This window comes from Trachurus trachurus (genome assembly GCF_905171665.1).
Source record: "Trachurus trachurus genome assembly, chromosome: 16".
In the NCBI taxonomy this organism is placed as follows: Eukaryota; Metazoa; Chordata; class Actinopteri; order Carangiformes; family Carangidae; genus Trachurus; species Trachurus trachurus.
This window is the reverse complement of record NC_139902.1, coordinates 15,769,916-15,790,285: the sequence shown is the minus strand read 5'-3', so window position 1 is coordinate 15,790,285 and position 20,370 is coordinate 15,769,916. Positions and strand designations below refer to the sequence as shown.

Genomic DNA, 20,370 nt, shown 5'->3' with positions numbered 1-20,370 from the left:
GCCATCTGATACTCTGATAGGTACTACACTTAACTGCATTGCACTGAGGGATTTGGCTTGATTATTCTGGAGTGCAAATTAGAAAGGTCCTTTTCATAGTGCAGGTGCAGTGTGTGTGTGTGTGTGTGTGTGTGTGTGTGTGTGTGTGTGTGTGTGTGTGTGTGTGTGTGTGTGTGTGTGTGTGTGTGTGTGTGTGTGTGTGTGTGTGTGTGTGTGTGTGTGTGTGTGTGTGTGTTTGTAAGCTGCACATACATTAACCTAAACACAAGGCAGCACCCTCAGAGGTTTAACTGACAGTTCACTTGACCCCCCCGTTTCCCCCCTTACTATTCTGGTTGGTGGCACACAGGTTGCCATGACACCAGACTGTTTTGTCTGCCCTTTGACCTCTTTAAGGGGTGCTGTGGTCAATCAGGCATTACATGTGAGGGGCAAATAGAAGAGAGGAGAGGGAGGGAGGGAGGCAGGGGTGCATTTCCTCTGTAAAAATGAGGTCCATGAGGTTCCTCTATACATCCGCTTTGTACAGAGCAGAAGGTGGGGAGCCTCCGAGAGGCTCGCAGTGAAACAAAGACACATGTGCACATACAGACATGGCAGCGCTCTGCAAGGGTAAATGAACTAGGCTGGAGCTCCCAGGGGGTGGGGAGTTATTATGCTCATTGTGCAGTCGGCCAGCTAAAGCTGTTTGGCTGCTTCTTTTGAAGTTATATTTATCAAACCGGAGCAGGAGGCTTAGCACTTCAAGCTGGTGCATCATTTTGTCCACACTGCAGAACGCATGTGTGCATTGAAATGGCTTTCAGATATCAACATATAAACCCCCTCAAATCTAAACAATCTTAGACAAAAAATCAAGCATGAAACAGAATTAATGTTTCACACTTGTACCACATGTGTGCAATGTCCTTTCTTAAAAAAAAAAAAACTTTAAGCATTGAATCAGTGAAATGATAATACAGTTTTCCTCTGTAATGTCCTTACAGTAATCTCTCTGTCCACTCGATGCTGATCATGTTGGGATCATTTTGTAAATATCCAAACATTTATTAATGACAGAGCTGTGCAGAGTGTTGAGTGTAGCTTTTTAAATTAAGATAATTATAAAGTAATTTAGTCTGTGGTGTGAAAGCTTTTTGCAGTGTTAGTCAGAATTATGACAATGATAATCCCTGTCCTGTATGTGATGGATACTGTGCTTATGTCCTTACTTTCCTTATGACTTACCAGTGTCCATCGTGTGCGTTGCTTTTCCGAGCTGATGCTCTTCTGCTGAGCAGCTCACGAGTTAGTCCATGTCTTTTCTTGTCCAGTGACACCTCAGCTGTTGCAGACACTGAACCTGTGACCTCTTGGTTAAACAGTCTTTTCATTCGCCAGGGCAGCTTGTATCCCTCTAACCTCACTTTCTTTTCTCTCTCTCTCTCTCTCTCTCTCTCTCTCTCTCTCTCTCTCTCTCTCTCTCTCTCTCTCTGTGTGTGTAGTTGGTACTTGCTTCATGTCTGAGGAGCAGCACCTGCCACATCTTGACAAGGGAGTAATCTCAAGGTACCAATATTTCTATATTATACATTTTCACTTATCCACCCATCTACCAATTTACACATCCATTTCCACTTATCTATCCACCTAACCTAACCATTAACCTTTCACTCTGTTGGTCTTCAAACCTGCTCAAACATGTGGAGAGCCACATTTCAAGATTTCAGTCCTATTTTGGGCAAAATAAAGGCTGAAACTGAAATGTGAAAAGCTGAATGCATTTTGAATGGATCCAGTGTCACATACAAAGTGTATGCTGACACTTGTAAATAGCAGTTTTATATAGCAATTTTGTGCTGACATAAATATACTTAGCACCATGTCAGTGCATACACAGTCTTGCACAGTGGTTGTTGCACACATAAACGCCTGTATGGGCTGTTTAATCCATTGTTTGTTTCACTGTCTTAAGGTGATTTCAAAAACCTAACTAGTTTCCGCCACATGACCTACTGTACATACTCTTTTATTTTATTATCCCCGCTACACACAAATTAAATACCTGAAAATAATTCAGTGACACCTTTAGCAACTAAGAAAAAAAAAAAAGATATTATCGATATCAGTCTTAAATATATTAAACTCACTAGACATTTCATTTTTAATCTCCTTTCACACATTACTGTAACACAGAACATGCACTGACAGAGTCACAGTACATGAGTGCTGTAGAGTTCAAGTTCAAGTGTAGATGCACAGAGTATAATGCCTCGAAAAACCCATTCATATACTCCCAGTTATATTTTCCATTTGCAGCCTGAATCTATGTCCAACACCGTCGTGAGTTCTGCTCCACAGTGCTTCTGTCATATGTATTGTGTAACCTGGGAGGTTTAAACCATCTCTACTTTGTCACAGATATGAATTTACACAGTTCCTTTTTATCTTCTAACAACATCAGGCGCGCTCTCCCCTGTGTTTACAAAAATACTGAATGAAACTGAGATATTGAATTTGTTCACTGTTGAACACATATAAATTAAGATCCCAAGCATTCAATTTCTTGTAAGATGTTCACTTTGAATGGAAAGTAAATTAAATAAAAGCTTAAGTGTGTAACAGCCAAACATACACACACCACACACAGACATTTGTTGACTATTATCAGCCCACGAGCATAAGAGGCAGTGATAGCTATAAGAAGCTTTAGGCTTTTTATCTAAAGTGTAGCATCTGTCCTTGAATTATTCTCCAAGAAATTATCTCAGAGAGTAATTGACCATGTTTTTTTCCCCCAATTCAATAATGCCAGCACACTGTCAGCTAAACAGAAAATAATCTGTGATGCTCCAGCTGATCTGATATTAGAAAGAAGATTTGAAAATAATTCACGACTAAAATGATTTTTAATGCTGAACTAAAAGAAAAACAGATGGGGTCCCACTGCTTTTGTGCCCATTATTTACTAATTTCTATTTTTTTCTTACCACACACTTCCACCACCATCACATGCACACCTCCACCCTTTTAAAACCTTCGTTCCTTGACAAACACATTCTTCCATCATGCATCTGATTGGAAACTTTGAGGGGGAGGAGCTGGGCAAGGCCAGACACACACCAATCCCAGCATACGGAGATTGACGGTTGTGCCATAGCAACAGTTTGGCTAGTTGCCAGGCTGTTGGGGTTGCCAGGCAAAAGGTTCCCATGGCAACATTCATTTTGCCATCTTGGTATATGAGGCTGGCGACAACCAAAGCAGATTAGTGTAGGATAGAGGATTGCTCTCACCTGGGAGGAAGCACATGCATATTTCAGCAGATCAGAGCATTACTCTGTTCTGTTACTAACATTGCAACATTACTGTGATGTTGCCCTCAGTCAGGGATGTTGCATGCATCACTGCAAAGCAAGGGAACAGCAGAGGTGATATATTCATTTTTAATTTCAAAACTTGGCGTCGTAGCTTTGGTGCATGACAATCTAGTCGTAACCTGGGTATTTTCCATCTTTCCGTTTTCCCACAGTTGCATCATGCTCATTTCATCACCTACTATCACTGCTTTGAAAGTGAACTCATCTTGGTGTTAGCCATTAAGTGATATCCCAGTGTATGTCACCGTATGGGGGGATGAAGATCGAGAGGAATTTTGAACTTGGAACCGAGGCTGCCCCGTTTGTCGATCATCCCAGACATTTTTCGTATAGTGGAGTAGTTTTTCACTGCTTAGACAGTCAGACGGGCCTGCTTAAGGGTGGAGTGAGCAAGAGAGAGGGAGGGAAGGATAGCTGACACTGGCACAATTACACTGCATTTCTGCGTGATTTGACTGTGAAAATATTGCAGACACGGGGCATAAAGTAAGAGAGGAGGTTGTGGGTATGAAAGAAGGCCGGTCAGCATGTGTGGATAGAGAGGGCAGGAGGGTGGTACGACAGACAGAGGGTGGTTAAAAGGGTAAGAGGCGGGAAATGGGGACCCATGAGGGCTGAAGCAGAGAAAAGGCTGAGTGAGTGAGGAGAGGGAGACGATGAGGGGAGGAGGGGTTGCACTTTGGGACAGGAGAGAAAAAGGGAGCAGCAGAAAGAAAGAAAAGGATTAGGACTCGGAGTACATAAAGACGCGGAAGAATCGGACACAAATTTACCTTAGAACATTTTTACAGTGACACAAGCAAGTTGCCCGATTGGTTACGGGATTTTAGGATAGGGTCTAGTCTGCCCCCACTCTGTCTGTGTATTCTCGTAGCTGCACAGTTCAACATCTGCAGAAAGATAGGTGCGGTCACCGATCTTTTCTTTTCTGCATTGTAACTCTTCCTCGCTGGAAGATGGATTCCTTAAATCCCACATGCCAAAGCAACGTTTTCAAGCAGAGAACGCAGAGCTCTGACACACTGCTCTCATCTTTGTCAGCGTTGCAGTCTGTAGATGGTTTTAACTTCACTTTTTTTTTTTTTTTAGATAGTCGCAATTCTGGAGTCATGTTGTTTTGTTTTATATGTCTGTTTTGATAAGGTGCTGCTTAAACTCTATAAAATTTCATTTACACAGCATATCATCTTGCCCCAGTTATGTCTGAATCTGTGCTCGGAGAAACGTAACACTCCTGGCTTGTGGCTGCTGGAATGTAGCAATGTGCCAGCAAACGTGGTACTGAGGCACGCAACTATTATGACTTCTACAGAGAGGATCTGCAGATCTGAAAGAAAAAGGAAGATTTTTCAGTTTTATAGTATTTTTCTTCTTTTTTTTCACTCCGTGTTTGACGTGAAGGAAATTCCATTTTGACGGTGGTGGAGCAGAAGTCACCCAGATTTAGCTATCACAGCTGTCAGCAGACTTGATGGTGATGACAGTGTTATGGCAGATGGCATTTAACTCCCATGAAAACCTGTCAACTATTAAGTAGTAGAATCAGGCAGCTGATTGGGATGAAATGCGCGGCGTGTGAAAGTGCAAAGCCAAACATTATGGTTTGTTGGATGCGAATGATAGCTGAATGTCGAAGCGGTATGATGAAGATACTGAATGAATTTCAGTCTTTGGTTTTCCGACTGAGAACGTGACGAGATGGTGTAAGAGATTGTTTACTTGTAGCATCCTGTTTATTACCAATGCTGCAACCCTGATTGTTCATGAACATTCATTTTGCAGCCGTCAGTGCTGCTCTCTCACAGAGTCTCGTGCCATTAACAGGCACCAATGAGAGGGGCATATGAGAAGGAGCAGTCAGGGGGAGTTTGCACAGTCACCAGTAGAGGGCAACAGCTCCTTACAAATGGATGGAAATGCCATGAATGAACATAGGAAACTACGCCTCTGTAGTACTCACACCTGCATGAGCAGAATACATGTGTGGAAATGGATTTTCATAGCTCTGTTCTGACATCATTATCGAACTTCAGATCAACGGCTTTTGTCTCATCCAGCCTGAATCAAGCCTTCATTCGGTACATTTGATTATGTTAGCCTCCTCTTTCTCCTCCACCATTGTTTATAAGTAATTCATCCGGGTGATGATGCTCTTGTGGCTTGTACATGTATCATGTATATGCACCTGCTCCTGTGTAACTTACCTCCTTTCATCTGAGCTCCTGTACTTGCTGCAGCTACTGGCCGCTTCCATTTCAGAGCCATTGCAGCACTCGGTATATTTCCTGTAGATCAACCCTCCCCTGTTCAGTCACGATTGCAGATTCGTATCTCGAACGAAACCCATCATTCAGACTTCTTCTTTTCCAGCTATTGATCAAAGCCCAATTCATCTCCTGTAACCACATGCACAAATTGACAGACACCACCAACTGAGCTCAGAGGGAAAATGCGATACTTTGTTATGTCAGAGAATCAAAATTTCTTTGCCCAACTCCAAAACCAAAGAAAAAAGAGAACAGCATGAGACCATTCTTAAGCATACAAAAGCATACACCAGAGAAAATCAAAGGGGTAAATCCCTTTTGAGTCTGTATGTCTCAATCTCAAAGCACTAAATAATTTAGTGAGTAAATCATTAATTATTTGACTGTATTGCTAACAGCTACATTGACGTGAGGAATGGAATAATTGGCTGACTGGTAGGCAGAAGCCAGACAGGTGTATAGACTACGTAAACGCACACCTACGTCCTGCTGCTGGTGAAGATCTTGTCTGGAGAGCAGCTCTACAGTCTGTGCTCTGCAGTGTGAGGTAGTTGGTTGTATGGTTTCGCATAATAAACAGCACGGAGATAACTGTACAACCTTCTAGCTTTCCCTGCGGAGTCACTTCTTGCCACGTCTAACGCACCCCCAGCAGAGAGGTAAGTATGTTGTTACTCCGCCAGAGGATTTCCTAGTGGTTAATGACATGACCCACCCCCCCACCCCCCCACCCACCCTTTTTTTTCCCCCAACTGCTTTTATCCTTTCATCCTCTCATGGTCTAATCAGATACGCTCCCCCTGGGCAAAGTCTTCATGAAGCCTTTCCAACTTAGCCATCAGTTTGTGTGTCACTTTGTGCACAGTGTTTGTAGCAACTGGACATGTTTGTCAGGAGGACCACCTACTGTTGACAGGTTGTTGGTGGTGGTATACTAGTGATCAGTGGCTCCCACTGCAGCAAGAAAAAAACAACCTATAAGACGGGATGCCAAACCCCCATCTTCATCCAGCAACCTACATGGAAGTCAGATAAGGGACTGTACGCAAAATGCTAATGTAGGGATGGGGGCTGGATTTACTATATCATTTTTTTTTGATTCCCTTAATATTTTCTCTGGACCATGGGAAAAAACTGCAATACCCTCCCCCAGCCTCTCATGCTAGACCCTAAGAAAACGGTACAAGAAGACTCCTACCACTCCCTGTTTTTGAGAAAAGAGCTGTTACTACAATGAAACTGAGCGAGTGGAAATACAGCCTGAAACAGAGAAAGGATGAATTTCCTCTGCATGTAGACAAAAAGGCAGCTTGTATGCAGTAAATCTGACATAGCATGCCCAATAGTTATTACACAGTCCCTCGTCAAACACAACACAATGCACAACATGTAATACATTTAAATTACATGAGCCACATGCATTATACACAGACTCGCCATGGGAGTCATGGCCACCCTTGCCGTGCTTGGCGGTCATTCATGTGATGTATTTTATGTGTGCTACAACAGGTAGAGGAGCTGTGTGCCTGGCGCTGCTGAACTTTTACACACACACATACCGCCTCCATGTTACCACTCTGTGCAGTCCCCCTGCATCCACCAACACGCACTAATTTATCCAGTTTCATTACCCCACAACCTCGCCCCTCGCCTCCCTCCCATCCCCACAGTATGTCAGACTGCTGGTTTAGACAGCAGCCATCTGCAGTGCGTTATAGCCAGCTCTCCTCCTCTCCTGGAAGGGAGGAATAGTGCTGATTCGGCACTGTCAGTGGTGGCGTTCTTTATCATCCGCCGCACAACGCAGCTCTCCTGCCAGAATAGACAGCTGAACGTCTGACAGTTGCAAGGTGTGCAGGGCAAGGATAATGTACATGGGAGGAAGGACGATATCTGTCCTTCCTTATCCTCTCCTCTGGCACACCAAAGATTGTTTATACCAGTGACCTGTTATACTCATTTTCCCACTTGGCAGATGCTGCTGCACACTCTTTATATGTGAGAGCACATTCCTATACAAATATTCATCCACACGCAAGTACGCTGCTCTAAAAAAAAAAAGTCTTTCAAGGTTGGAACCATGAGTACACCACCACATCTTCTCCCAGTGGGAAACATCACGGGTTCCTTGAAGCCCGGTTTACCCTTTTTTTGCCTTTGCGTACATCCACTAAGTTCTAAAAACATGTGTGATGATATGAACGTGCTGCCAAAAACGATGCTGTCTCCAGTCTCTCGGGATGTAACGGTGAACTAGAGCATCCCGATCCCGAGACAGACAAGGCAGACATCATCCCAGACTGATGATGTCATCCCTGTGGAGCACTCCCAGTGCTTTGTCTCTCAGTGGCACTGCAGAGTGCAGCCGCAGGCACACACACATACACGCACACCCACCCAAACACACACAGATACACACACACACACACACACACACCTGTCTGTGACATTCTGCATTCGTCACTCAGGTTCGGACACTGGTCGTACCAGAGAGGGCTGCTTTTTCCTTGTTTTTTAAGTCAAAATGGCGTCCAGCTCGCTGCTGTCTTGGAAAACTGTGCTATAACGTAGTCTGTTGGCAAGAGGGCAGACAGAGGAGAGAAGGCAGAGACTCCTGCGCCCTGTAATCCGTTCGCAATCACAATCTATGTGCAGTAAACGTACGGCACTTCGTCTTAGTGACATTAACGTCGGATCGCATAGAATGTATGTGCTGCACGAGCACGTATTGCACAGGAACTCACATTCAGTGCAAACAGACAGTGCAGAACATGCAGTACACATATCACAGCAGATAGTGTAAACACATTCAGCATGTTGTTTCTATGCAAATTTAGGTGGCATGGAATTACAGTACGATTGCGGCTACGGAGGAGGATGTGAAGAGCCCTATAATGCATGGGAGCTGTGCATAAGACAGTTACACAGAATGGGATCAAAGCAGGAAATAAATTCAGCCGTACAGGGTATGTGTCTGGAATACCTGCTGCTGAACTGACACAGAGTAGTATATAGGCAATGTGGGTACATCATGAATATTCATGAGGTATTATGAATGTATATAGTGTGGTGTTTTTATTGTAACCCACATTTCTGAGAGGTTCGGCTCCTCATTTTGCATATTTATGAAACAGGAGCTTCATCTGAAAGCCCTTTGAAAGAAGGTGAGGATGAGTTTGTCTTAATAGATTCTCATCATACACTATTCGCCCAGTCTTGCTTTCAGAGAGAGGCGCTTCAAAAATTCTCACTTAATGTTACGTGAGGCCGATGTGTTTATTTGCCTCTTTTTCTTAATTTCATAGCCTTTTTTCATGTTTTGTTAGCCCAGGATTTAACTAGCTCTCCGTCAGGGAGGTGTTATTACAGGCCTCAGTCATTGCTTGCTCCTTCTGGCCAAGAGCAATGTATTTTCTTTGTCAGTTTAGCCTCATTTGCTCTAAATGTGTGACACATCGGTGATATTCTCTGTTGTACAACATGGTCAGAACACTTTAGGGCCATTAATGATGCTTACACATCAAGTGTAGTGTTTATGCTCCATCTCGCTGAACAGACAGCCAATCAGTGGCCCTAAATTAGATTTACTTTCATTTCTGAATTTCCCTCAGGGCCGTATGATTCTGTTATCCAACAAACACAACTGCAACTCTGTCCTCACGGAGAGCAGCACAAATATTAGAGTCAGACTGCCTTTGGACATGTGAAACTGACTAGGCACAGAAATATGAAAATATCCAAGGATTGAAAAACACAGCACCACATTAAATATGCAAAACTGTTGCAATTTCTTTGTTTACGCGTGCATTAAATAGCCTCCATTTCTCCATCATTTGCATTAGCGGCTAACGGCGCACTGTCCACCTCTGATGTTAAGCTGTATAATCAAGACACATTCTTGTAAATGGTGAAGCTTTCCACGATGGGTTTATTTAGTGTGTTTGATGTCCCTCCAGCTGCAATTTACAGTTGTGTTGAAGCCAATGCCATAAATCCTGTAATCAATTTGATGATGGTATGATTGCTGTACACATAGGAGGAGGCAGTAATGTCAGGCTCTCAGGTTCATGAGACTCCTGGGCTTCATATTTTCTCTCTATTCTCATCCTATTAGAGATTCTGACCCTCCCCCTCCATCCCCCACTTTCTGCTAGCCTCTCTGCCACCACCACCACCACCACCACCCCTCTCCCCCTATCTCCCCCTGTCTTGCTCCCCCCTCTCTCTCTCACACACACACACACACACTTCTTTTTCGTAGACACACATATAAACACACACACACACGCTCACTGCACTCCTATTCACTCTCGCTTTCCATCTCTCACACGTTTACACGCATACACGTAGCTCACAGACTAGAGGGAGAGCGTGTGTGTGAGAGCGTGAGTGTGAGAGATTGTGTGTGTGAGGGGGGGGTGGGGGGTGGGGGTTTACTGGGCTAGTAGAAATGTGAGGCTTGAAAAACGTGAGAGGAAAAGAAGGAGATGGAGGGTTGACGACTAGAGAGTGTAAAAGAAGGGAGACAGAAAGGAAGAGGAGAGACTTTGAGGTACAATGAAAGCAAAGAGGGACGACTGGAGACCATGAATGCAGCACAGAGGGTAAATTAGTTTGTGTGTGTGTGAGAGAGAGAGAAAGAGAGAGCGGGAGAGAGAGAGAGTGCATGTGTGTGTCGTCTGTCATCTGTAGTGTGTAAGCGGGCATGTGAACGCACAAGTAAGCAAGCTTTTTCTCTCTTCATTTTTCCTGTCATTTGCAGCTCCGTGTGTTTGTGACGACAGCCCTGCAGAGACAAAAGGTGAGGAGCTGTGTAGATGTCGGTGTTAGTCAGGTAGAGAGCAGAATAATGGAATCAATACTATTGTCTGTAACCTACCTGCCGCTGGGCTCTCTGTCTGGCCCCGGCGTAGACCATCAGAGAGAGAGAGAGGGAGAGCTGAGAGGAAGCACAGATTCACTCTGACCGGGAGAGAAAAAGAAAAGAAGAGGCTGACTTTAAGGTGACTGTGTCTTTGCTTTTTATACATTTTCACTCGCAAGGTGGATGTTAGATTAAGGATTGTATGTTTGTTTTTTTATGCAGAGGTGAAATGCATTTTTATCTGAAACTTTTTTCTCTTCTTTTGCCAATAATCTCTCTTGTCTTGCTGTGTGTATTTGCTGGATAAATGTGACATTCTCTCTGTGTTTGCCCACGCTGAAAAGCCTTTTCAATTAGCGTCTAGTCTGTGTGTTGTCGACAGGTCATGTCTACGCTTCACGTTCGATTTGCGGCTTGTTTTAAATCTCACTTTCCTTCCACACTTCATATGTAAATCTCAGATAAATATTTGCCTCATTATAATTAGCAGTTTTTACGTCAGGAGGCTGAATTAGTCAAATAAGGAGCTGTCAAGGAATGGAAGTGTTGTACAATGTGCATTTGCTACTGCTGCAATTAACATGAATGCATTCAACACAGAAATCTCTGTGTCTGTTGTGCTGTGATTAATTCTTAACTGATGCTGACATGAATGGAAGTATTTCTAAAGTAAAGCAACCTTTCGCTGCAGACAAATCCATAATTCATTTTTAGGTGAAGTGATGGGAAATATACGTTTTTCCTTCTCAACTGCCCAATCTTTCACATGCGACATTAACTGATCTGAGAAGCGCACCCCTCTTTTCGAAATTCTTAAGGCCTACAGCTCATGAAGTCAACCTGTAGGTATAGGACTTAACATGCATTAACGCAGTTCAATTTGATGCAGGATGTGACGCAGGCTTATCGCAGTTTTATTCACATTCACGCCAAGGTGTTTCACATGATGAAAACATGTTGCCCCTCGACAGATGAGTCACAAAATGTGCAAATTTCCATTCTCTACATCACATGAACGTTTTCAGTCTTACCGAGTCACTACATGTCATTCTGTCTGTCTACCAGTGGGTGGCATTGTCTTTTTATATTTCTACACAATGAATTTTCTTTCTTTCATTACCAAAAATATACAGGAAGTTTTGCACTTCACACTGATGCGGCATCATATTATTTCATTTACAGGTGGACCGAAGCCTGCGCCCGGCTCTTTCTAACCATTTAAAACTAATTTCATCTTCACTGGTAAGTCAAAACAGATTGTCCCTCGCTCCTTTATCAGTCTGATATAATTTTTTTTTAAATGCATATAGATAATAACAAACCTGCAGCTTGAAATATCTCTGACTTGATACAAGTGAATAGACATGTATGTCAATCTATGTAGACTGTAACATGTCATTTTTCTTTTTCAGGGAGTTGTGGGGTGTTAAACATTCGTACCTCAGAGATAATCGACGACTGAAAAATAAAGATTAATGACGATTAATGCTGATGATGATCTTATATACTTACTGTCACAAAGGGATAAGGTTTGAGTAGTTTTTTAAGAACTTGTCATCTATTAATTTAATTGTGTGCTATTGTTCTGTTATTAGTTCACACACACACACACACACACACACACACACACATGCGTATATATAATATATTTATATATATATGTATATAAATTCCTTTTAGGTCACTGAGCTCTGAAAAGCTATTATAATCTGTAATTTGTCAGCACTACGTCAATGAATCACGTTAGAAATGCCCATGACATTTAACAAAAGTTGAATGAATTGTTTCTCCTAAATTAATTGCATTTCCTCCACAATTTGTTCAACTGCTGCTCTGCTGAGATTAGTTGTGCCTGCTGTGAAAAATATTACTTTCCTTCTGACTGTTGCTCTGCAAAACAAAAGAGGAGTGTGGGTAAAATTTAGACAAGTGTGTCGAATGTGATTATGTGTTAATTGAACTAAACAGTTTTGCTTCAGATCTGCAGCAAACCAGGAGACCGGCCGGTGCCGCAGAATCCAAATGTCAGATGAGGTCATGTCTTTGTCTCGGTGCAGCGACTCTGCGGTTCTTATTTTTTTTAAATGCATTTCAGCTCAGCGATGCCTTTTTTTGTTGTTGTTTTGTGCAACTTGCTCTATATTTAAATCCGTCCCACTGTATTTTAATATCCCAGTATGCCCCTCTGTCCCTGAGACCCTTAACCTGTGAGGTCAAAGCAGGTCACAGGTGAGGTCCTCGGGAACAGGGCTGCATTCAGTTTCAACGTCCTATGAACAAAGACGCATTTGACAAAATATTTTTACACAATAAATGTCTATTTTAATATCTGATAGATCTGAATATTCTCTCCATTATTTTCTCCTTTGAATGCAAGAAAACCCTCTGAGTATACACTGTAACATTTTCTTGCGGCTCCAATGTATCTCAGTATCCAGCTGTTTCTGTATGTTTCACCATATTTACCTGTCATGTCATATCAAGACTTGTCAGGTTGGACAAGAAGACGATTGCACCTCCTGCAGCACAGACACTCTCAGGGGGCCAACCCTATTGGCTGGCTTTGTGTTATAGCCTTCAGTGGGGGCCAGTCGGAAGACAGCCAAGGGTTGTGACCCCGTCATATAAGTCACCTTCAAAAATCAGTGGAGTTGTTATTAGCGCATCATGTGCATGTTTTTATACACTGCCTTGAAGAAGTTGCTCTGTTTTGTACTTCTGTGTCTCAATAAAATGTTGAAAAAAAAAGTTACAATGTGTGAATTTATGGAAAAACATGTCTCTCTGTCTGACACCCAAAATAACACCAAAGGTGTTAAATTAGCAATCTCCCACATTTCCTTTAATTTTGTATCAAGCACCACCTCTTTCATATAAAGTGTAATTGATAATATCTCATGAAGATTATTCCTATTTATTTTTCTGAATGAAAAACTTTGTGTCATCATTCACATAAATAAAACTAGACATTTTATAAAGTAGTGGGCAGATTTTATTCTCTGGATCTGCACGAAAACATTTTATCAAACCGCCCCTGTTACCACACACATGCTATATACAAACAGGCACAATGAAAGGCACTCACACACACACACAAACACACACACACAAACATATTTGGGATTTTCCGTCCGACCATCTGACTAGCTATCTGACTTTGGCAGTCCTGGAGCAGACTCTTGCCTAATATTGATTGGCTTGTCTGTGCGGAGACAGATGAATGCATTAGTACCCAGCTCACCCTGCCACTGGAAATATATTAAGTTCATGTATTAGGCACCCTGTCTGGTTGCCATGGAGATGCACCGGGAGTGAGGGACCAGGGGGTGGGGAGGATGGGAGACGAGTGGGGGATACAGGATGTGATGAGGCAGTCGACTTGATTTGTAGTCCCGCTCCTTCTTCCTCTTCCCCTGCCTCTGTCACTTGTGTCCTCTCTTACCTCTTGCACCTTTTTTTTTCCCTCTTCTCTGTGTTTCTTCTCACTTCATCGTATTTTTCCCCCTCACATCCTTTCTAGGCTACTTTCAAATTTTCTAAACTCCACCAGGAATGTGCACTTTCTCTGTCTGGCTGCTAACTATTCTATTGATTTGGCCATCCCTTTTGTTCCCTTTTTTGTCCTCTACTTGGCTTTTAATTCTCCATCTCCCCATCCCCACACCACCGGTTGTAGACTTTTTATTTCTCTTGAGTTTTGAGTTTTTCTTGCCAACACATTTCCCACTTTATCCCTCCACATACATAAGCATTTAACTCCCTCTTTATCTGCTTCTCTCTCCCCCCTGCCGCCACCGCCACCGCCTCCCTCCTTGGCTCACTCCATCTCTGTGCTCTGCAGTAAAACTGGTGCATTGAGGCAGCAGGAAACGGGGACTAGAGACAATAGAATGGAGGGAAGTATAGAGGGGAGTCTGTGATGCTCTCCCCTCAAACCCAAGCCTGTTGAGAGAGCACGAGGAGGATACTTTCATAATCCCGCTTTTAATTAGTACATGAGGCGTATGCATATAAAATTCATATTGAAAGCTTTTTTTTTTTTTTTTTTTTAATTTTCAAGCTTTCCCTGGAACACAAAACCTTGGAACTTCTACATGTGTGGTCACTGAGAGATCGGGATTTGAATAAAAACAGTTTACGCAGAAAACCTTTATTGAATTGGATGCTCATATTGGAAAATGTGCACATCTGCTCTGTTGCTCATGTGTGTTAGCTGGCTGTTCAGCACCTCTCTAGGCTGCTATCAGTGCTTTGTTGATGCGCCAGACAGTCAACGCCTGTGCTGGGGTCACATTTTGACTGAACACAATATTAGAAATGTGGACGCCTGCTACAGGAAGCTGGATCGTATATTCAACAACAATGAGAGAGTGATTGAGGCCGGCAGAGTGGGTGCGGAAAATTCGCTTTTTACAATTATTCCCTCAGGAGAACACAATTAAAATTAGTGAACCGGCTAAACAATAAGTTTTAGCCCAGTCCGGTTGAATACAGTGAGGATGGTTGGTTTAAACTTGTGTCATATACTGTATGTCCCTCTTTCAGGTAAAGGTTACGACAAACAGCTGAAGGAACATCTGGATGCAGAGATCCAGCCACTAATAGAAGAATTCGACAACAAACAGAACAATGGTAACTAAACACCTGCTCCGACTGCATGAGTGAATCAGTCTTTAGAGCGTCAGAATTGATAAGCAAGGTCAGAAATGGAGGGGAGTAAGAAATGAGAAATTTCAAAATGATGCCCTACAGCACACTATTCACCAGGATGTGTTGAGCCAAATATTTCTGTCCTCCTCCTCCTCTTCCTCCACCTCCTCCTCCTTCTTCTTCTCCTCCTTCCCATCTATCAGACACAGTGTATGAGGAAAGGTTGCAGACAGCAGCAGACAATTTCATCGCAGCTGCCTCCAAACTGCCTAGAGGTGAGACATGGTCTCTTCCCCTTTCCTTCATCTTTTCATCTTTAGTAAGGCCCATATTAGGTCATTACAGCTCCATCTGATCTCTCTACTCTCACTGTAATAAGCTAGTTACAGCCTTTCAGAAACTGTGCAGAGTAAAGGAAGCAGTCGGGTTGAACTGACTCCTGGATGTTGAATGTCAAATCAAGTCACCTGATGGAAATAAAATTTGGTCATCTGAGTTAACTGTCTTTCCTTCTTTTTTTTCAGTCACTGGATGTTTCCCACCATGCGGTTAGTGTCTTGACTTCACCTTCTTTGTCTTTTAATCATCATTTTTGTTATTACAACCATGACACCTTAATCCACATGTCAGCTTAATAGTTCAATGCCTCCATCAGGTTTTCAGAGTGCAGGTAGGGTATACAACTGTATTACCTGCCAATACGACTTTTGTGAATTCCCTCTCGACTGTCCAGGTGAGTATTAATGATAAATTATCCATCCGACATATTGGATTACTGATACTGTTACATCACAATTTTCAAGTGGGGGAAAAGGTGTACTAATCCTGACTTGACACATCCTTACATAACTATATTTTCACCTTCCTAAGCATCCACTCTTGATCCCTGAAATGCTCCTCTTTTGATCCTTAAAATGCTCTTAGCAGAAAGTCAGGATTTGAAAAAGAGACTCAGGCAAGGTTTTTATTTCCACACATTATATCTTTTGCACAGAGCCCCCAAGGTACTCTTTAAGTCCTTGGCTTCTTTATGCAAGGTGACAGTTGACTCCCACACACGACGGTATTCGTATCAACCCTGTACAGCGCAGCCACTGTTTAGCATATCATCACTTTTATTCCATTCCTCAGAGACTGGGCTTAAGTATTATCATTAAGGAGGGCTCAGACTGAAAGAGCTGCCCCCCTGTGAACGTTATCTGTATGTGTGTGTCTGTGTGTGTTTTTCCCTGTGTGGGTGGCTATATGTTTATTTCAGTTAAAGAAATTAAAGTAATGGAGAACAGCAGGAGCAGAATGTGGTGTGATGTGCCATTTCACCTTCCGAACGACATCGAGGTAATCTGGAGGTTTGCAGAAGAGGTACGCTTGACATATGATGAACCATTCAGGGTCACTGCAGCACCTTTAAAGGAACAGTTCAATATTTTGGGAAATAGGGATATTGACTTTCTTGCCAAGAGTTAGCAGAGAAGATCGATGCCAGACCAGATCAATACTGATTTACCAGACAAATATGAGAGATTTGTCTGGTAAATAAGGAAGCTCGAGCCACAAGTCGATTATTGGCCGGACCACAACAATGTGACGAGCCCTATAAGCACAATTGTCTGTCACTGTCTGACTAAGTGATGGAGTTGAGTCATTATTTTTCCACCTCTGGTCAGCATTATGCCACGTCACTAAGCAGGGGTTTCCCGATTGGCTTTGCTAAGCTAAGCTAACTAGCTGCAGACTGTCGCTTGTGGTAAATATCAAACAATCCATTCTCTCATCTAAGGGACCTTATTCCAAAATGTAAAAAAAAAAAAAAAAAAAAAAGCTTTCTTAATGTTGTACTATTAAAACTGTTGTTGCAGCTATACACATAGGAATAAATAATACCTGTATTGAGTGCATGTAAGATGAGAGTACTTATTCCTGCAGGTGAAAACCACGCAGTTGGATCAGTTTAAAGAAGTGACTGCAGGGGTGGACAGACTCTTTTCCATCCCCTCAGCCAGCTTGCAGCATCAGGGCACCTACCTGTGTGAGATCTACTCAGGCCAACGCTCCATTGTGAGACTGTACTTCTATCTCACAGGTAATAAGATACACTGCTTTTGAGGAAAACAATTGGACATTATATCGATTGGTGGTAGAATATATTTACTGGGAGATAATACAACTCCTTCACACTTAAGGAGAAAATATGCGGGTGTGGACGTAGCATCTTAGTAACTTCAGTAAATATATAAAAAGGGGTTTGTCTTTTGACTTTGAAAAAATACAAATGATTGTTTTAAAGGTTAAAATCTTAAATACAGGTTTTACTACATGTAATAGTTAAGATAACAAATAGAGATTCATGCTTATTTTATTGGAATTGCGAGTAAAAAGCAATTAGAAAACACTGGAGGCAAAAGGGAGGCCCAGTAACAGACAAACGGAACAATTTATTGAAACAAATTGAATTGGTTTAAAGATTTAAGTGAACTGGTTTTAAAATGTGGAGTGAAACAGAGACCATAAACTAAATTAATCCACACTCACATAATCAAACTCAATAATAAGTAAATGAGACAATAAATCTTTGTTTATGATATAGTTATAGAGAATTATTTGTTTACATACTGTATGTAGTATGTGTATATATATATACTATATATAGGCTATATTAGATTTTATTGTAAATGTCTATTGGGCTTCTCTACATTAAGAATGTGATACTTATCTTTCAGGTATCTTATTGTTCTTCTACACAGCATTTATTTTCTTGGTAAACGACTACACGTACATACACCTGTATTCCTTCTCTCCATCCTTCTCTCTAAGTGACCCCCCAGGTTGTGGCAGGCCACACAGAGCTGCAGGAGATATTCGACCTGTCTCTGCTCCCAGGAGGGCGGTTACTCCCTGTGCCTGGTGGTCCACCCCACCTCCCCCTCTCCCCATCTCCGCTGCTTCTCACAGCCTGTTTAACTGCTTTGCTGCTGCTGCTGCTCCTCTCCCTGGGGTAAAACACAAATATCATTTGCACAATATGAAACATAAACAGAATAAAACACTTATGGATGTAAGATGCCCTTTGCCAGATTGCACTGGGCTAATACTGTATACAGTATTTTATGCAAATGTATAGGGGTGTAGGTATGGATCTAGAAATAGAAATAGTTGCATAATATACTCATATATAGCCTACAGACTGGATATGTAAATATATACTTAGTTGGTCTACTCTTTGTCTGTTGTAGGGTTCTGTATTGGTCATCATCAGAGCACACATGTCCCCCTGAACAAGCAGATAGAGATGAAGAATCTGAGGGTTAGAAGCTACACGCAGTGAAATAAAGACATTTCAACAAGCCCTTGGTCTTTGCGAGACTGTTACGTCATAGTTACAGAAAACCTGTGTGTGACTCCTTCCACCACTAGAGGGCAGGATATACATTTTGATCAGTGGTGCTTGGTCAAAAATGTGCTGTACCGTATTTGATATTATTACTACCAGTACATTGGCTCTCTTTCTGTACTAAAAGACTGTAAATGTAGGTAATTTTGCTCAAATTCCAGACAACTACAAAATTAGCAAGGGAAATATATTTTTATTCCATCAAATATATCTCACATCACATCTATAGTAAGTTTGACAGATAAAAGTAGATGAAAGCTCATACAATATGATGCATTGCTGTTGACTCAGTTGCCAATAAATAAGATACAACACAATATATTAAAATGCCATTTGTTAACTATTAACATAGTGAAAACGATCATTATAACCTCCCTGCAATTTGGAGACTGCAAAGTACATTTTGTCACACTTGAATTACTGGCATAATCTTTAGATGTAGTGAACGATGCTACTTTTTCATAGGTAAAGGATCTTACTTTGTCCATCACTAATGTTATTAATGATGCTTGTGGGCCAGTAAGGCTCTATTGTATGAGAGACAAAATTAGGGTAAGAGCAGTCCAAATGGCTTTGCGTTCAGATAGGGTCAACACTGATGTGCATTTTGACAAGAAGACATGTAGAGGCATCATCATGTCCCATTTCATGTAATGACCATGAAGGGGCGTGAATGAGAATCAGTTCTTCATGTGACCACAGGGAGGCAGCAACACACAAACAGATATAAACCCACACACACTCTCTCTCTTCCTGATGCCAGTTATCACAAGACAATGTCAGATGATTTACAATATATCTATCTTAAACTGTCATTGAACCTTGCTGTTAGATTTACATTGTCACATGTGGTCCTAACGACATATGGTTGCTAAGACTAAAAAGACAAAATCTCTCAAAACAAAGCTGAATCACCTATTAGGATGGGGAAGTACTGCAATTGCACAATGGAATAATCCTAAAACATGACACTGTAGTCACACTGCATATTTGCCAATAAGTAAATATTGCTAAAGTGAACCCTCAAAGCCTCACCCAGGGCTCTCTGATGTCTGAGTTTGCCTTTGTGGACTGGTCTAGAGAGGCAGAAGTTATTACATAACATATTCCACTCGTACTGTTGCGCCCCAGTCATTATAACCTGAAAGCATCACTCAGGAAGAAATAACTGCTGAATACAGTGACCTTTGATGAGGATTTCTTGGTGACCTAAAAAGTACCATAATCATTATTCTTTCAGTGACAGATGTCTTTCAGTGATTACGTACTTTGCCTAGTTTCTCCTTTTAAACAGCAGAGGAAGGCTCTAGGGTCAATATGAATTTCACTCTAACACGACAACCTTTCTGCCACACTTACATACACAAACACAAAGGACTGCATGATTATACACTCCTAGGGAGTCCTTGAAGCACCATGTCAGTGAAAGGTCAATATCATTCTCTGATATTTATGGGTGTATAAGCAGCAAACGTATGTTATCCTTCAAATAGTTTTCAGCAATCAGATGTCAGACAATTTGTTTACAGGCTACACTGAAATCAGCCACTCTGTTGAAAAACCAATTCTCCCTACTGAAATACTGAGACACACCTACAAAGAATTAACCTATACATCTTCTAACTTCTAATAATAATAATAATAATAATGAACAGTCTGAAAACAATAGGGTCCTCGCATCAGGACCTAAGTATGTTGAGTGAAGGCACAGAAATCAGCAAATATAATATCAGTTTTTTCACAAGTTATTATTATAAGTGTTCAAGTTCTTTATTTTTCAATTATTGGATGGATTGCCTTGAAATTTGGTACGGATATGATTGGTGCCCATTTGGGTGA

At 41.8% G+C, this 20,370-nt stretch overlaps 1 protein-coding gene across 1 annotated transcript; it reads left to right on the top strand.

The window, feature by feature from the left end:
• Nucleotides 1-14,668: 14,668 nt before the first annotated feature.
• On the top strand, nucleotides 14,669-18,139 carry spaca6 (sperm acrosome associated 6; the record flags this gene model as incomplete). Its single annotated transcript, XM_083990035.1, has 8 exons — nucleotides 14,669-14,882; nucleotides 15,036-15,122; nucleotides 15,344-15,415; nucleotides 15,665-15,688; nucleotides 15,796-15,873; nucleotides 16,399-16,502; nucleotides 17,067-17,223; nucleotides 17,955-18,139. 8 exons carry the CDS (start codon nucleotides 14,669-14,671, stop codon nucleotides 18,137-18,139), a joined length of 921 nt encoding a protein of 306 aa, XP_083846161.1.
• Between the last annotated feature and the right edge of the window lie 2,231 nt (nucleotides 18,140-20,370).